Source organism: Sminthopsis crassicaudata, chromosome 2 (genome assembly GCF_048593235.1).
Source record: "Sminthopsis crassicaudata isolate SCR6 chromosome 2, ASM4859323v1, whole genome shotgun sequence".
In the NCBI taxonomy this organism is placed as follows: domain Eukaryota; kingdom Metazoa; phylum Chordata; class Mammalia; order Dasyuromorphia; family Dasyuridae; genus Sminthopsis; species Sminthopsis crassicaudata.
The window spans coordinates 527,432,855-527,453,181 of record NC_133618.1 but is presented as its reverse complement, the minus strand read 5'-3'; the positions used below and the strand labels follow the sequence as shown (position 1 = coordinate 527,453,181).

At 31.2% G+C, this 20,327-nt stretch overlaps 1 protein-coding gene across 4 annotated transcripts in view; it reads left to right on the top strand.

Moving 5' to 3' along the window:
- The window catches only part of DNAAF4 (dynein axonemal assembly factor 4), an 86,591-nt gene that overhangs the window by 16,967 nt on the left and 49,297 nt on the right, over positions 1 to 20,327 (top strand). For all 4 annotated transcript variants that reach the window (XM_074294571.1, XM_074294573.1, XM_074294570.1 and 1 more), the window contains exon 4: positions 14,694 to 14,940. In XM_074294571.1, the coding sequence (XP_074150672.1) occupies positions 14,694 to 14,940 (247 nt within the window). The remainder of the gene's footprint in view (positions 1 to 14,693; positions 14,941 to 20,327) is intronic.

The window sequence follows — 20,327 nt, the reverse complement described above, 5'->3', positions numbered from 1 at the left end:
ATATACAGTTTTCAAATACAATTCTTCCCTTTTGAGTTCTCATTCTAACTCCTTGCCCATCTTTCCAAGTGATTTTCCAAGACATCTATACTAATGGACTGCCTCTAAAAGATTTTGATTTTACTGTACTTTTGAACAGTGGCTATTCTTCACTATGTATGTATGTATGTGTTTGTTTCCCCAAGGGGATACTTAGACTGAATACTTTGGAATAATTGTAGATTTTATTTAGCAGGTTCTGTTGTATTCCAAAGGATGGATGTAATGTAATATTATTTACAAAAAGTGGATCTCACTGTATGTAGGGAATTCCTTTTCAAATCAGATCTGTCTGATCAACCTCCATGATGATAGCAAACACATTTGGGGAGCATTCATCTCCTTAGTGTTATCCTTTGCTTGATATTAGTAATCAGAAGATCATCAAAGTTACCTATTATTACATTTTTCAAGGAATTATAAATGAATTTAATATCTGCAGACAATTTTTAGAAAACTGCTATATTTTACTCTACTGAATTAAAATTTTAAAATCAACAAAATGATCACTGTGGGATTTAGTTTTCTTTGCATCTATGAGCCTTTTGACTATTAGGATTGCTAATTAGAAGTATTCAGTAATTAAATTTTTTTGTTCGAGGAAAGGAGAGGGATAAGGCAGGGAGCTAGAACCTGGGAAGCTCATCTGTACTGAAGCTGCAGGGGTAGAAACAAGTCTTGCTTGAGACAATGCTATCTGAACCCTAGTTATTATTTTAATTTTCTGCAGCATATCATTCACAAAAGCCTGCTTCCTTTTTCACAACTTTTTCATATATATGTTGATAAAAGATTTTATAGATATGGGAAAATAATTATAGAGTTTGTAGTTAATGTTTTCTCTTTTTAGTTAATATTCTCTTTCAGTAATAATAATGTGTGTTTTTTTCCTCCACATTTTATATCCTCTTTTTCCCCCAGATACTTTGAGAATTGATACCTCAACACCTTCAAAATGATCATCTCCTACATAGTATATTCCTAGTATAGTTAAGTTTCTGGTCTCATTTTTGTTTTCTTTAGTGTAATTTCTTTCTCATATAGGACATTGAAGACTGTGAGATTAGAATTTAAATATGGTAGCTCCACTGTTAATAATGGAGAAAGTATCGTCTTATAGACATTTTAACAGATTTTTTTGTGTGTTTAATCTTTTTTTTTTTTTTTTTTTTTTACTGTTGTGGTTTATTCTTAAGTATTCTCAAGAAAATTTGGTTTAATTGAGTCTCTCACTATGCTTTTTGTAAATTTTCTTATCTCTTCTTATTATTTTGAGATAATACTTTTTAACCATCTATAATCTGCCTTATAAAATTTTACACTGGAGTTTGTGTTTTATATCAGCATTTTCCTTGGTTACCTTATCTTCCATCTTAAGTGTTGCATCATGAAAAATGAAATGGATTATTTTCTGACAAAAAATAAATGGTTGCTAAAATAAGAGTCATTTCTGATTCAACAGTATTGACTTGTTACAGCAAAGGACAGTATCAGTAGCAAATAAACAATGAAAATGAGAAGACATGGCATATATATGAGGCAACATCAACAATTTCTAGACTCTTTTTATTTTCCTTGTTGAGAATTTATGATGGTTAAATTTCTTTAGAAATAATGATTCTTTGTGTCAGTGCCTGTCATCTACCTATTTCCTATTTTTTGGTATCAGTAATTTCTTTAGATCATGTTGGTATGGACTTTTATGTATAACATGTCTTCTCATTTTTATAGTTTTCTTCTAATTTGCTCTTTTGTCTTTTGCTGTTATAAATCAATGGTAGGATTATTCACTGACAGTGGACTTGGAAATGACCCTCATATCAGTAATCATTTATTTCTTGATAGAACATAAACCCATTTCATTTGTGTGTGTGTGTGTGTGTGGTGTTTTTTCAGTGCTTGTATTATCTGTTATCTCCTGATTTTTTTTTTTTTTTTTTAAGTATCAATGGTAGAAAGACTTGAGTTTTTATATGGCTTACAATATCTATTGTTCCTTCTTCTGAATCATGTTTTCAACATATTTTTTTGCTATTATCCTATGCCCACCTATATATTGAGGTCTTGCTAATTATTTCAGTATATGTTAATTTAATTTGGAGGGTCTAAGTTCTTAGTAGAAACTCTCTACCTTCTCATTCTCTAAAACAAATATAAACTAAAATTATTTTCCATGACATTTTGTTTTGTTTTGCTTTCTCAACGCTTATTATGAACAAAGCCTGATTGGATAAACAATAGAATATGTGAAGAATCCTATTGTGATAAGATTGGAAAGGTAGGCTAGGATCAGATCTTAAATGGCCTTAAATTCCTAACACTGGAGATAGTATTTGATTTTAGAGATAATGAGGAGCCATTGATGGCTAAATGGAAGATGGATTAGAGGGGGAAGGAGACAAATTGAGTGGTCAGATACTACAGTCAGGAAATTACTGTAGTGGTCTGGGTAAGAGTTAAGGGCCTGGACTAAAGGTGAAGGCTGTATGTATGGAAAAAAGGTGGCAAAAGTGAGAGATACTGTGAAGGCAGAAACAAGATTGACAACTGATTGGATATCTAGTGTGAGTGAGAAAGTAAATAAAGGTAACACTGAGATTTCAAATCTACATGAACAGATGTGTTTATAGAAATAGGGAAGTTCAGAGAGGAGTAGGTTTTGGGGAACAATATAATGACTTCTGTTTTGGACATTAAATTTCAGATGTCTGTTGCATATTCATTTTGAGATATCTAATAAGTTAATAATTATAGTGATATTTGACTGGAAAGAAATTGGAACTATATACATATTTAGAAATAACCTGCATAGAAATATTAAATTCTTTGGTGCTGATAAAATCAATAAATTCTAAGAGTATAGAAATAGTAGAAAAGCAATAAAGTCATCAAATTTAACAATTATGAGATCCTTGATAACTTTGGAAGATGTTGAAAGTGAGAGACATAGAGGCAATAATTATAGGCAGCTTTTGCTAGATCTTTGGCTGAGGAAAAATAGCATAGAAAAGATTTTTTTAGTTTTTTTTTTAGGATGAAAGAGACTTGAACATGTTTGTTGAAAAGAGGAATGGAAGAGATTAAAGGATGGGACAGGTTGTATAAGATGATTGTAGAGGTTGTCTAGAGAAGGTGATGGGAAATGGATTCAAGGTCATTGCAAAATGTTGCCTTTGGGCCCATACAATAAAACTGTTAATTCTATTATTAAGGCATCTTTCCATTTAGCTTCATCTTCTCTTTTTCTATTTTATTTGTTGCACATATGACAATGGATGATTCCATTTCTCGAGTAGTATCTCCTCAATAATCATTAGACCAAAAAACTCACATTTAAAATATCTAGACCTATGTTAATGCTTAAGAATCTAAAAACAGTGTGCTTGTATTCCCCTTCCTCGTTATGGTCACTATAGAAAAGGAAAGGTATGCCTTTGCAGTAAGCCTAGAGACATTAAAAGCATACAGAGAAGCAAAGTGGAGACAAAACTTTTCTTATTTACTGATGATATAGTGATTCACTTAGAAAATCCTAGGAGTCATCAAAGAAACTGAGACAATAACTTCAGCAAAGCATTATGCTATAAAATAAACCCACAAAAATGAGCAGCATTTCAATATAATAATCAGATCCCGGACATAATTTCTAGTAAATAAAATCCCTCCAAATAACTACACAGTTCATAAAACATTTGGAAGTCAGTCTGTCAAAGTATACTCTATACTTGGATAGTTTTAATTACAAAATAATCCTTAAAGAGAAAAAGAACAATTTATATACCTAGAAAAACATATAATATTCATGGCTAAGCCATGCTAATATACTAAAAATGACAATTCTATCAAAATTAATTTATAGGTTTAGTAATATACTGATCAAACTACCATAAGAATACTTTATAGAGCTAGAAAATAATAAAATTCATTTGGAGGAACAAGAAATCCAGAATATCAAAGGAAATAATTTAAAAGATAGGTTGGACTTACCCTTATCTGTGCCAGCCCAGGTCAACTCCCACTTCTTGTTGCCAGTCTAATTTCCCAACTTCAAAATGGAGAATCTCTAGTGCAGAGAGAAGCAACCTTCCCTTTGATCTCAGACCTTCCATTTCTTGCTACACCTGTCTATCATAAGAAGAGGAAGAAGAAAGTCAGTGTGCTGTACAGATTAATCTGCTGCTGTACCATTTTCTGCCTAATTTCCAGATAAAAAGGAGATGGCTTAGTGAAATGAGACCTCCTGTCTAATCATGTGTCTGCCTTCTATCTCTTGCTGTAGCTGTCGACAGCTAGATCTGTAATTTCCTTTGGGAAGAGAGTTGACACTTTCTACTTGATGATAAATATTCTCATGCTTGGTTATATTCTACATGTTGCAGTGATTTTGAACTCCTAAAACTCATCATCCAAAGCCCCTTCCCCATCTCCCATCACCTTATTCTTTATTCTCATTTTCCTCAAATCTTCCACTGCAAACATCCAAACACCACCTTCCTCTCCCACTGTATTCTCTGGAATACAACAACAAACTCGCATTCATCTTAACATATTCTAACAATTACTGATACCTGGATTCTCTTACAAGCCCCCACCTCTAAGACACAACCTTCATGGCCATCCTTGCTAGTATTAGTTATATCTTCATTTCCATTCCACTCCTTGAACAAGAGAGACTTAGAATGCTACTTGCTCCCTATTATCACTTCCAAATTCTCTCCTTGTTTCCATCACTCAATAACTTCTCTTCCTTTGAGGTTCATGGTACTCATCTTTACCACCTAATCAGAATCCTGGTAGCTATTGTCTATAGACCTCCAAGTCCTTCCCCTACCTTCCTTAATAAAAAAATATGTGGCTTACAATTTTTCTTTCCTACCCAGCTCCTACCCTCACACTAGGAAATTTCAACATATATATTGACATATCAATTCCTCAAACTATTTTGTTTTTATGACCTGTTCCTTTGCTCCATCTCAGGCACACACAACTTTTTTGTATACACCATGATCTCTAATTCCTTGACCTCTAAGTTTTCTCCCAAACTATCTCCCCTACATTAGCATCATGATCCCTGGTTAACTAGTTCAACTCTAAGTTCTTTGTCTCTTGAATCTCCAGCTTCTTCATCATTTTACCAATTGTGGCCCACTAAGTCTCAACTTTGGGTCCCTCCCTTCATCTGCTGCCTTATTTCTATACACATGTTGCTGAACAAAATTAGAAAAATTCATAGAATTATTCTGATATTATATTATACATGTTCGACTGAGCCCTGCTGCTAAGCAATCCTACTCTATTTTCCTTATGATGTTACTGTCATCTCTCTTTATCTCCTATCACTCATCCCTTCTTTCACTATCTATTCCTTCACCTTTGACACACACAAAGACCTTATTCCTTACCCAAGGTTAACTCTTCTACTTAACCATGGCATGGAAATGGATAGCAGAATTGATTAAAAACAGAATCCATTGATATGTTGTTTACATATTATATAATTTAAAATTATACACAGAATGAAAAATTGAAGGCTAGAATAGAATTTATTATCCTTTAGCAGATACAAAAAAGCAAAGTTAAAGTTAAAATTTATTTAATTAAAATAGATAACAGGAAAACTGTTATATTAAAAGGTACCAGAGATAATGAAATAACATTAATATTAAATCTATATGCACCAAATGCTATAGCATCTAAATATTTAGAAGAAAAGCTAAATGAATTATGGATGGAAATAGATAGCAGAACTGTAATAGTAAAGGATTTTAACCTTCTCCTATCAGAACTAGATAAATCTGAGCAAAAATAAATAAGAAATCAAGGAGATGAATAAAATCTTAAGCTAGTTATGATGTCTGAAAGAATTGAATGAGAATAGCAAGGAATATGCCTTTTCTCCCCCCACTAATAGGTGGTACCTTGACAAAAACTGGCCATATATTGGCACAAAATTTTAGTATTTAACTATTCATTTAAAAAAAGAAAAATAAATATTAAACATAAAGAAACATAAATATTAAATGTATTTTTTCAAATCATAATGCAATAAAAATTATATTTAACAAGGGACCATGTAAAAGCGGATTGAAAATTAACTGGACACTAATGAGTCCAATCTTAAAAGAATGAGTGAATTAAAGAACAAGTTGTAGAAACAAGAATTTTATTTAAGAGAATGCTCATAATAAAGCAATATACCAAAACCTGTGATATTCAACAGAATATTAAAGGAAAATGTATATAGAAAATAAAATAAAGAATGAATTGAGTATGCAATTTTAAAAAACTAGGAAAAGAACAACTGTAAAATATCCAATTAAATGCCAAATTGGAAATCCTAAAAATTAAGGGTGAGATTAACACAATTGAATGTTAGCAAACTATTGACTTAATAAATAAAACTCAGAATTGGTTTTATGAAAAAATAAAATAAAGTATTGGTTAACATGATTTTTAGTAAGAGAAAAGAAAAGAAGGACACTAATATAAAAAATGAAAGGGGTAAACACAGCCCAATGATGAAATCAAAGCAATTATCACAAGTCATTTTGCCCAGTTTTATGGCAATAAATTTAACAAAGTAAATGAAATGGAAGAATACTTTAAAAAAGTATAAATTCTCTAGATTAACAGAACAGGAGAGAAAATATTTAAATAAACTTAAAAAAAATTGAACAGACAATAAATAAGCTTCTTAAGAAAAAAAGCATCAAGACCAAATAGATTTACAAATGAATTCTACCAAACATTTAAAAATCACCTAATTCCAAAATTAAATAAGTTATTTGGAATAATAATCAAAGAAATAATCCTACCATACTTTTTTACAAAACACATATGGTACTGGTATCTAAACCAGGAAGAGCAATTTCACTAATGAATATGGAGCAAAAATCCTCAAAATATTATACAGCAGACTATAATAATATATCACAAAGATTATACATTATGATCAAATAGGATTTATAGCAGGAATGGCTTAACATAAGGAAAAACCAAAAATAAAATTACATCAATAACAAAAGTAACAAAAATCATATGATTACATCAATAAATGCCCAAAAAAGCTCCTTTGACAAAAAATAAACCTCATTCCTATTACAACTACTTGAAAGCATAGGAATAATAGGATTTTTCCTTTTAAATGATAATAAACATCTACATGAAATGATCAACAGTTATTATCTATAATGGAATAAGCTAGAAGCCTCCCTAATAAAATCAGGAGCGAAACAAGGATCCTCATTATAAGCAATATTATTGAATATTGTATTAGAAACGCTAGCAATAACAGAAGAAAAAAAATTGAAGGAATAAGAATGGTCAATGAAGTAATAAAATCTCTTTTTGCAGATGATATGATAATATACTTGAAAAATGCTACAGATTCAACTAAGAAGCTATTTCAAACAATAATTTTAGCAAAGTAGCAGGATATAAAATCCACATTAGTCATTTCTCTATATCACCAACAAAATCCTACAAGAAGAGATAGTAAAAGAAAAAAAAAAGTTCATCATTTGGAGTAATAAAAAGTCAAAAATATCAAAAGAATCAATAAAAATGTAAAGAAAGGCAATTTAGCAGTAGCAGACCTTATACTATATTATAAGGCAGTAATTATCAAAATGATCTGATTCTGGCTATGAAAGAGAAAGATGGATCAGAGGAACAGAATAGACATACAATTCATAGTAAATGAATAGAGTAACCTTATATTTGACAAATGTAAATATTTAAATTTTAAGGGTAAAAATTCACTGGTAAAAATTGTTGACAAAACTGGCACAAATTTGGTATAGACCAATATCTTACACCATTTACCAAGATAAGGTCAAAATGGACACATGACTTGGAACCATTTTGGAGGGCAATTTAGCATTATGTCCAAAGGGTTATAAAACTATGCATATCCTTTGATCGAGTGATACTCTTTTAGATTCCAAGATGATCAGGAGAAAAAGGAAAATGACTTATATGTTATATGTTAATATTTATAGCAGCTCTCTTTGTGGCAGCAGAGAACTGGATATGGAAGGAATGCTTATCAATTGGGGATGGCTAAACAAGTCATGGTATATGAATGTGATAGAATACTATTGTGCTGTAAGAAATGATAAGCAGGTTGGTTTTAGAAAAACATGGAAAGATTTGCATGAGATGAAGAGTGAAATGACCAGAAGCCAGAAAATGTTGTATACAGTAATAGCCGTGTCACTCAAAGGATAACTGTAAATGACTAAGTTATTTTTAGTATTATAAATAAATCAGCTGTAGAGGATCTTGAAGGAAGATGCTAACTACATCCAGAGAAAGAATTTATAAATAGAAGTATGCATAGTATGGTTTTATATAAAAATATAGATAGATAATAGACATTTATGTGTATGTATACACACACACACATATATACATGCCTCTGTGTGTATGTGTATGTGAAATGGCCTTTTCTAGGGCAAAGTGAAGAGGGAGAAAGAGAGTTTGGAACTTAAAAATTTATAAAAAATTAATTTTAAAAAATTCTAGTGACTTTTCTCTCAATTATTTCTCATTTATCCTATATATAGTTTGTTTATGCAGATATGTTTGTCATCTCCCTTATTAGATTGTGAATTCTTTGAGGGCAGAAACTGTCTTTCTTTTTATACCCCCAAACACTTGGCATAATGCCTGGCACATAAAAGGCTGGATATTTGTTTATTGATATACTAGAATGAAGGACTAATAGTACTTCCAGATCTTAGCCTATATTATAAAATGACAATCGTGAAAAACATTTGGTACTAGTAAAAAACAGATAAATATATCAATGTAATAAACTAAATAAAGATGAATCAGAAATAATTGAACTTAATTACTTAGTATATCTCCAATAATATACCCCCAAGCATAAATTATCTGATATTGCTTCCTTTTTTTTTTTTTTTTTTTGGTATGCAATTAGGGTTAAATGATAAATGACTTGCCCAGCATCACATAGATAGGAAGGGTATTGTTTCCTATTTAATAAGAACTTCTGGGAAAACTAGAAAATAATATGAAAGTAATTTGGCTTAGACCAATGTCTAATATATTACATAATAAATTCAAAATTTGAACTTGACTTGAAAATAGAAAGATGAAGGAAAATAATATGAACTAAGTCTAGAAAATATATTTGTTATAGTCTTTTTGCACAAGTGGTTTGAATATTAAAGATTATGACATAAAACAGAAGAAAAGCAGGTTAGATGTTTTTCACAACAATGTATAGAGAATGTTTTCTTAACCAATTGTAAAAGATAAAATAGATAATTTTGATTACATGAGATTGAAAAACTCTTAAACAATCAAAATTAATGCATTTGCAATATAAGAAGAGAAGTTACTGGAGAAAAAAAATTTTGTATCAAATATTTCTGTTAAGATTTGATATCTAGCTCATCAGTTGAGGAATGGCTGAATAACTTACTATAAGAAATGATGAGCAGTTTGATTTCAGAAAAGCCTGGGAAGACTCATATGAACTGATGCTAAATGAACAGAACCAAGAGAACATTGTACACAATAACAAGATTATGTGATGATCATCTATGATGGACTTGGCTTTTTTTTTTTTTTTTAACAATATGATGATTCAAGGCAATTCCAAAAGACTTGTAATGGAAAATGCCATCCACATCCAAAGAGAGAAATATGAAGAATGAATGTGGATCAAAGAATATGTATTTTCACTTTTTATTGTTATTGTTTGCTTTTGCTTTTCTTTCTTTTGATCTGATTTTTCATGCACAGCATAAATGGAAATATGTTTAGAAAAATTGCACATGTTTAACTTATACTGGATGGCTTGCTCTCTTGGGGAAAGGAAAGGAAGGAAAGGGAGAGAAAAATTTGGAACACAATATGAATGTTGAAAAACTATTTTTGCATGTATTTGGAAAAATAAGAAATTTTTTTAAAAAAGAGTTTGATATCTAAAACACATAAGGAGCTATTATAAGCACATAAGGCCAAATTCCATTCTTCAGAGAATAAGTGGTGAAAGAATGTGAATAAATAGTTGTCAGAAGAATTGTAAACTATTGATAACTATATGAATGATTGCTCAAAATTGCTAGTAATAAAAGAAATGCAAATCAAAACAACTCTGAAGTTTCACCTTGACAGAGATGACAAAAGATGGAGTTTTGGAGGGATTTTAGAAAACAAGTTCCAATGATGCATTGTTGATAGATGTGCAAATTGGCACAACCATTCTGGAAAGCAATTTAGGTTATGTACTAAAAAAAAACCATATCCTTTGAACCAAAGATTGCACTGTTTAGCATATGCTCCAGAGAGGCCAATGACAAAAAGAAAAGCCACACATACACCAAAATATTTACAGCTTGACTTATTGTAATATCAAAAAATTGGAAACAACGTCAATGTTTATTTAATACTTGTAATAATAGTATGTAATACTATGCTTGGTACTTTGGTAAAAAATCTTTTTAGGATTACTGAAAGTTCTTGAAAATGCATGAAAACTAGTTGACCTAATTCTGAAAGTTGTTAAAATTTTCTAGACTTTTGCTAGACTTTAAAAAGGAATTAGGATTTTGTTTGGGCCACAAAAGTCATAAAGTGAATATCTCAAGTATTGTAGAATGGTAATTACTAGTTAATTGTATTTACATCTATATATATATCTATCTATATCTATATCTATATCTATATCTATATCTATATATATATATATGAAAATCTTCTGGTTTCTCAATTCTCAAATTACTGCAAGAATTTTTTCAGCTAAACTCTTTGTGGTTTCTTAGCTGTTCCCCAAATAATACTCCTAATTTCAAAAAACTATAACTTGGTGTAATGTTCGGGCTAGCTTTCTGGAATTAAGGAGGGTAGGAGGCAGGAGAGACACCAGAAAGATGGTCAAAAATGGAATGCTTCTTTTCTAGTCCTCTCAGCACTTATATACCTTAGTACAATTACATCATTACAGCATACTGAAAATGTGTGAACTAGAGAACCATTACATCATCATACTAAGTATATACGTGAACTAGAGAACCATCTTCTCATCAGTTCCACTGGGTGTTAACTCAGTGAGTTAACTGAGTTAACACCTTGTTGTAAATATCTTGGTTTAAAGTATACTTCTCCAGAGTTCCCGCCCTCTACAATTTGGTATTTGTTGCCTGTTGATTCTTGGTTTTGAGAAATTACTGTAATCTAGTCCTAGGATGTGTGAATCCTGCTTTCTTTATCACTAATACCTTACACATAACCTCCAGTTGAATCAAGTTAGGTCTTCCTCAGTGTCCTCTATACGTATAAATATAGGCATTGGTACTTTCTTGTTCATGCTGCCCTGTCAACTTTTCTTTCTCCCATAGGCTTTGGAGGAAGACAGATTTTATTAGGGAGGGATCAAAATATAGAAACAAGACAGACTACTCTGAAGACAAAGCTAGTAGTAATATGAGAAGCTCTCAGCATTGCACATCAGGAAAAATAAAGTTTGGACAGAAGGTCAGAATCTAGGCATGTCTAACTGACAGGAACTTCTAGTAGCAGGAATCTTGATAGGCATGCTGAAAATAGTATCAGGATAGTGGTGGTAATATAAATGAAGGTACAAATAGGCCAGTGGTTAACATAAGGATTCTGGCACATGGACTATGGGGCAGGCTATACCTTCAGACCTATGAAGCATTATGAGAGCCTCAATAGAGAGAGCAGTTCATTCAGTTTCCTGGGATGTAGTCTGATGAATTGAATTCATCAAGAATATATAACTGTTCTCTTACTATGTCTATATTTATCATAGTTTGAATTAATTTTTCTTCTTTTCTAGTCTAAGAATTATTATATTCTATGCTAATAGAAGCTTTATTTTCTTTCCACAAAGTCCAGCTGTGATGCATCACTGTGGTATGAAGGTGAACCTGGTTTCTTTTTTTAAATAGTATTTTCTTTTTCCAAATACATGTAAATATAAGTTGTCAACATTCACCTTTGCAAAACTTTGTGTTCCAAATTTTCCTTTCCCTCTTTCCCTTCCCCCTCACCAAGACAGCAAGCAATTCAATATATGTTAAACATGTGTAATTCTTCTAAATGTATTTCCATATTTGTCATCCTGCATAAGAAAAATCTTATTAAAAGGGAAAAACACAAAAAAAGAAAAAAAGCAAACAATAGCAACAAAAAGTGAAAACATTATACTTCCATCCACATTCAGTCTTTATAGTTCTCTCTCTGGAGCAGATGGCACTTTTCATCCCAAGTCTATTGAAATTGTCTCAAATCACCTTATCATTGAAAAGAGCCAAATCTATCACAATTAATCATCATATAATCTTCTTATTGCTATGTACAATGTTCTCTTGGTTCTACTCACCTCGCTTAGCATCAGTTCATGTAAGTCTTTTCAGGTTTTTCTGAAATCAGGCTGTTTATCCTTTCTTATAGAACAGTAAGTTTCCATTATATTCATATACCATAAGTTATTCAGCTATTCCCCAACCAATGAGCATCCACTCAATTTTCTAGTTCCATCACACTACAAAAAGGGCTGCTAAAAACATTTTTGCACACATAGGTCCTTTTCCCTCTTTTATGATCTCTTTCAGATACAGACCTAGTAGAAAGATTGCTGGATCAAAGAGTATGCACTGGTTTATATCCTTTGGGCATAGTTCCAAATTGTTCTTCAGAATAGCTAGATCATTTCACAACTCTATCAACAATGCATTAGTATTCCAGTTTTCCCACATCCTCTCCAACTTTTATCCTGTCATCTTAGCCAATCTGGGAGTTGTGAAGTGGAACCTCTAGTTGCATTTCTCTAGTCAATAGAGTATTTTTTTCATATAACTAGAAATGGCTTTCATTTCTTCATCTGAAAATTTTATGTTCAAATCCTTTTGACTGTTGTCAATTGGGGAATGGCTTATATTCTTATAAATTTGAGTCAGTTCTCTATATATTTTAGAAATAATGACTGTAAAAATTTTTTCCTCTAGCTTTCTGCTTCCCATCCAATCTAGGTAGCATTGGTTTTGTTTGGTGCAAAACTTTTTAATTTAATGTAATCAAAATTATTCATTTTGCATTTCATAATGTTCTCTAATTCTTCTTTGGCCATAAATTCCTCCCTTCTCCACAGATCTAAGAGGTAGACTATCCTGTTAGTATTACCCTTTATGTCTAAATCAGGAACCCATTTTGATCTTATCTTTGTGTAGAGTGTTAGATATTGGTCAATGCCTAGTTTCTGCCATTTTATTTTCCAGTTATCCCAGCAATTTTTGTCAGAAGCCGGAGTCTTTGGATTTAATGAACACCAGACTACTATAATCATTGATTGTTGTGTCCTTGTGATCTTAACCTAGTTACTGATCCACTACTCTTTTTCATAGCCAGTACCAAATGGTTTTGATGACCATCAATTTATAATATAGTTTTAGGTCTGGTAAAGCGAGGCCACCATCCTTTGTATCTCTGTTTTTTTTTTTTTTTAAATTTGTTTGTTTGTTTTGTTTTGTTTTGTTTTTCATTAATTCCCTTGAAACTCTTGACCTTTTGTGAACCTGGTTTCTTTAAAAACTATACTAGCATAAGCTTTGGTAGCTTATACCATGCTGGAAAGATAGAATATAGTCCTGAAAAATGGCTTTCTGAGGAGCAGATTAAATAAATGTGTGGTTTTAACATTATTAATAGACTGATCAACTGTAAGGAATTTTAGATCATGGCAACTCATGAAATAAAGGAAAATACAAAATGGTCTTTAGTCCCAAGGAACTTCCTCCTGCTTTTTTGGTAATTGTGGTAGCATGTCAGAAAAGAGATGGGGGTGGGGAGGGAGAGGAAGAGAGTGCTAAGAATTAATTACATAGTATTTAGATAGTTTGGTAATTCAGACTATCTTAACTCAGCTATTAGTATTCTAAATGTGAGATCCTTGACACTCACCAGTAAGTGGATAATCTGTTGGAGGAATTAAATTGTACCAATTTTGACATTTTTACAATAAGAAAAACCAGAAAATATGAAATAGAAGCAATTAAATGGAAGAGTATTTCAAGATGCTTAGCTTGCCTAGTTTTTAGTTTCCACATCTGTAAAATAAAGAGTTTGCACTAGATAGCCTCTGAAACCCCATGCAACTCTATGATCTTGTATTACAAGCCTTTGGTTCTACTATTCTGCATATCCTGTCAAGTGAGATAAAATCTGGGGCTGAAATCATGAATCATTGCACAAGGTCTTGATTTTAGAACCAACTAAGATTTGACTCCATAGGGAAAAAAGTTTTTGAAATTCACCAATGAAAAATTTTCCAACTAGATGAGGGAAATTCTTTTCTTTCAAATTAATTTCCACATCTATGTTCTAATTGTGCCAGTACTCCTGAAACTGTTATAAGACATAGCTATAGGTCCAGTACATGGTAGGATTTGAGTAAATGTTGGAGGAAAAATTGTGTTTTTTTTATAAATCTATAAGTACTTAATAATAACTGTAGTGGCAAGAGTTTGAGAGGTCTGACTGATAAATGATCTTAATGTATATATCTTTTCTCCTTATCCTTTCTTTTCTTTTTTCTTTCCTTCCCACGAAATGTTGGCCTTTACATATTCTTAAGAGTCTAATGATTTCAATTCTTACAGATTGAAGAAAATGAGCGGAAAAAAATTGAAGATTTGAAAGAAAATGAGAGGCAAAAAGCAACTAAGGAACTAGAGGCTTGGAAGGAACAGCAAAAAAATGCTGTTGAAGAAGAAGAAGAAGAAGAAAAGATAAAAGAAGTTAAAATGTGTCAACAAAAGAAGCAAATAGAAAAAGAGATAAAGAAATCACAAGATAAAAAAACAATTAACCACATAAAAAGTATGAAGTCTAAAAATTCCACAAAAGGTATTATAGATTATTTTTTAATATTTTTTGGAAAAGTAGTTTCTCTTGGTAAAAATTAAAGGAATTAATAAAGAGATCCTCTTAATTATCAAATCAGAGTATGGATTTGTCGGGGGAAATTTATTTTTGCTGATATTAACCTTTATGAATCTTATAATATTAAAGTTCTTTATTATTTTCATATATAAAATTAAAGTTTGAATTTGTTCTTTTCCTCTTTTAGATTATTCCCTAATCAAATAAAGTTTTAATTAATTTGAACACAACTATCCAAAACCTTTATTTAATTAAAAATCCCCCCCCCAATGTTCTACTTTGAGGTTAAAAAAAAAAAGTCACTACAAAATAGATCATAGTTGTTTTTTGTTTTTGTTTTTGTTTTTTAAAGGAAAAAACTTATAAAATAGGATCTGGGACTAGTAAACAGTCAGCCTAGTCTCCTATACAATCTATAAGTGATTTTATATTCCTGTATGTTAGGCACTACAAAATCTTGGATTATCCAAATTTCGTTGTGATTAAAGAAAATGTGCATTAAAAAGTTTTCAATCAGAATTAAAATTTTTTAACCTCAGTTAATCAGGTCTCTCTTTCACCATTCTTTTCTTAATCCAAGTTTTACTTCATATAAGTACTATGAAGACCCAGAAAATTTACAGAAAAAAAAAATGTCACAAATACTTTTTCCCCCAAAAAAAAAAAAAAAAAAATTAGAAATCTTTTCAAAGTAATGATAGAGAATATGTTTCCAGATCACACTTCAAACATAGAGTTAATACTAACCATAGCAAACATTTATTTCTATAAAGATTAGAAATTTTAATTTATTGCTCTGCTTGCATAAAAAGTACAAGACTAAGAAGAATTAAAAGTAAAGCTATAGTTGTAGGCATTTAAATTGTAATTCAGTTTCTTTTTTCTTTGATCTTGGGATCTACAAAGTAGCTTAAAGAAAACACCTCTTTCCATTAACAGGTAAGTTTACATTTTGTGTTTTATAATTCTTTTTGATATATTATTCAGGGATGCTTTTTAATCTATTATTTGGTGATAAACTCAGTCATGGGGGCTGAAACCTGCAGGGTTAGAAAATTGTTTATAGTTAATCTTAAAGAAACTTTATTGTTAAATTTCAACATACTGTAGTTTTTGTGTTTTTCAATGTAAACCGTTCACTAATCTATATTTCTTTTCCACCTCCTACTCTCGTAACCAAATGATTTTTAAAATATAGAAGCCTATACATCCTAGTTGCTATATTGGGGAGAAGTGATTTTCAAATACAGCACCCTAGAATAAGGGGCAATGGAAAACCTCCTGTGATTGTATAATAATATTATCACATTATGATAGCCTAATTAATAGTCTCAGGAAACCAAATATTGTAGGCATCTGTATCCAGGAAACTTTTAATGGCTTCTTTTGTGGACAAGATAAAATGAAATTAAGGGTTGGGGTGAGAAGGAATTGTTATTTTAAAAGCAATAAATTCTTCTGGCATACTGTTGTCAATATTAAAAAATAATTCCTGACAGGAAGTTGTTTTCTCATCAGACAGTCTTTGACTAGCCTCTCTTTTGGTTTAGAATATGAATGGAGAATGACATTTTTGGATAAGGAAGAAACATTGAAATACTATGACTTATGATTACATAAGTATTCAAAGAAAAGAAATTTAGTGATTATACATAAAACTGTTTTCTTTTTACACAAACATTGAAATGAATGAATATATCAGCTATATAGGATCAAATATAAAGTTCTCTGTTGGAATTCTTTTTCAACCCCTCTTAAGCCTTCCATTTTCCTTATGCTTTAGTTTCATACATGGGCTCTGTGACCCAGCTATACCAGCCTACTTATTTCTCCCATAATAGTAGCAGCAACTAGCAGTAGTAGTGGTAACTAGCACTTATACAGGACTTTAAGGTTTGTACTTTACACATTTTGTCATGTGACACTTCATCTCTATCTTCATGTCTTTGTACTGGCTCTCTCCCATGCCTTGAATGCATTCCCTCTTCACCTCTACTTTTTTTTGTTACCCTAGCTACTTTCAAGTTTTAACTCAAATTCTATCTTTTCCAGTAGTCCTTTCCCATTTACTCCATTTTGTAATGCTTTCCCTTCCTGAGTTTACTTCCCATCTACTCCATATGTATCTTGTTTATACCTAATTATTTTCATATCTCTCTCATTAAAATGTGAACTCCTTGAATTTAGGGTTTGCTTTTACCTTTCTTGTATAAGATGTAATATTATTGCTTAATGTTTAGATGGCTGATTCATTTATGATATAGATAAATGTTAGATTTCGGATCTGGCCTACCCCTCTCTAAGGGAGACTTAGATTTCTGTCTTTGTGGAGAGCAGGAAGGGAAGCCATGGCTGGAACCTTGTAACTTTTTCTCATCTGCCTCCAAGAGGGATATTGCACCAGAATTGTTTTTCCTACTACACCTCAAATATTGGTAGTTTGAAACAGCTGTGTAGCACCATGGATGGACCAGTGGGCCTGGAGTCAGAAGGACTTGTGATCCAATCTAATCTTAGACCCATACTAGCTGTATGACCCTGGTCAAGTTGCTTAATCTTGTTTGCCTCGGTTTCCTTATCTGTAAAATGAACTGGAGAAGGAAATGGCAAAATTACTCCAGTATCTTTGCCAAGAAAACCATAAATGGGTTCATGAAAAATTAGATATGACTGAAATGACTTAACAATAGCAAGGGTACAATATTTTAGGGACCAAATCATTGACACTTTTCTTGATCAATCCCAAAGGAAAGCTAGGCAATAATTTATTATCACCCGCTTAGCTCCCCTCCAACAATTATTGCTTGCATTAAAGATCATCTCCAATAGCTAGTGTACCTCTTTATCAGGGTAAGCCATATATGTAGAAGTCAGGGAATTTATATAGATTGGAACAGAACAAAGAACACATAAAGGTAAATTAATTCTTCAGCTTGAGAAAATTAAAAGTGCCTTAGCTCAGCCAAGGAGAGAATGATCTCCTGGAGTAGTAGCTGGAGAGAGGGGGACTTTTTTCACTATCTTTTGCAAGTGCTAGAAGGTAAAGTCTATACTAAGATCCAACTTTCTACTTGTCTACATTTCTAGGAGATCAATTAGTTTTCCATAGGCATATAGTATAGTGGCTCAGTATTTTATTATCTAATCAGAAATCCTCTGTGTACAAAAGAAAATCACTCAACATTTGTGTTTCTAGCATTTAGTGCAATATCTGGCTCATATTAAATGACTTAAGAAATGCTTTTGTAAAAAGAATTATTTGTTTAAAATTTAAATACAAAAGAGAAAAAGAAAAAGAAAGCAAAAACATTGCCACAGCAGCAAAAGCATGTACACAGCAGTATATAAGAGGATTCAAAATATAAAGAAATAAATGTCCATTTCAAGAAAGCTTATATGATACTACACATTGTGTTCAAAGCTGACCATCTTTTCTTTGCTTCCTTGAAGGTTGTCTTTTATTCTCTGCTGTGTACTTTTTGCTTTATTCTTTTTCCTCCTTTCCTCTCCCCACCACAAGAATATCTACAATTAAGTGTGGATATATTTATATGAACATAAATACATATACATATACATCTATATTAATATATGTGTACTTATACATTCATATACGTAAGACTGTATTATGGTTGTTTGTCTTCTCTTCCTTCATAAATTCAAGTCTTTCCTTTCCATATTTTTGAAATCACCAATTCATCATTTCCTCTATCACCAAATATCAAGTTATTTTAAATAGTTTAAAATGTTATTGATTAATATGATTAGTGTAGTTTCTCTATTTTTTCTCTTTTAATTAAATCCATTTAAGCTTTAACTTTGTCTTAAATCTTATTATAACTCCTGCTTTTTTAATTAATAAATTCTATTCTTGACCTTTATTATTATTTTTTTTGTGTATCTTTTGTTTCCTATCCTTCCTGCTTTACTTCTCCCCCTTCCTTTGCCCTCCTATTACTTGAGCAACCACCTGCTCCAAGGATCCCTTCTTATTCTTGCTCCCCACTTTTTCCCCCCTTTCCTTTTGTTTCTATCTGAATTAAATGACTTTGCTAGCCTTCCAAATATATCTGAAATAATATAAATAAATATATTTATGCTATTCCTGTTAATCTACCTACCCTTCTATAAACTGCCCTCTCTCCTATTCTCTCACCCTCTTGTTTCTTTATCAATTTAGAAGACTTTTATATCTTTCTACATATGTATTGTTCTCTTTTTAACCCATTTCCAATGAAAATAGGATTTCAATTCTTTTCCCCCATTTAATTCCTCTGCTCTCATATTTCATTCATATAACCTAATTATTCTTTTTAAACTTTTCCTACATGTTTTTGCTCTTTTAGAATCACATCATACTCAGCTCTACCCCCAATCTTTCTTTTGAACTACCCAACTTACTAATGACAATCTCAAATATATAGTTTACATTTTCACTATAAAGCATAAATGGTTTGTCCTTATTGAGTCCCTTGAAGTTAATTTTTGATGTTTACCTGATATTTCTCTTGGATTGTATATGTTGAATTTTCTATTAAGTTCAGCTCTTTTTGCAACAAAATCCTGAAAGTCAGACAATTCATAGAATATCCATTTTTTGTTGTTCAGGATTATGCTTAATTTTACTGAATATAATATTTTTAGCCACAACTTTTTTTTTTAAATACATAGTGTTCCAAGACTTGCAATCTTCTAAAGCTGCTACTAGGTATTGTGTTATTTTAATTGTGGTTCTGCCATATTTGAATCATTTTTCTTCTTTTTGCTTATAATATTTTCTCCTTGAGCTGAGGGCTTTGGAATTTGGCTATGATATCCCAGTAAGATTTTCCTTGTAGGATCACTTTGAGGTAGTTATTAATGGATTTTTTTTTTCTATTTCTACTTTCTCCTCTTGTTCTAACAATTTAAGGTGATTTTCTTTAATTATTTCTTGTATTATTGTATCAAAATTCTTTTTTTTTTTTAATCGTAGCTTTTAGGGAGTGTTATTTTTAGTTGCTTTTTCTTCTTGATCTGTTCTCCAGATCAGTTGTTTTATTTATAAGATGTTTCACGTTCTCTTCTATTTTTTTCATTCTTTACATTTTGTTTTATTATTTCTTGATCTATTACAGTTTTGCTGGTTTTCCCTTGCCCAATTATAATTTTCAAGTTTTTTTCTTCTTAGGATTCTGGACCACTGTTTTCAGTTGATTGACTTTCTTTTTATAATCTTTTTGTTTTTCTTGAATTGTTCTTTTTTAAAAAAAAACAATCCATCTCATTTCATTTTTAAAATGTTTTAAAAGTTCTTCTATGAATTTCTTTTAGGTATATGACCATTTGACAGTACTTTTTGGAGAAGGAAA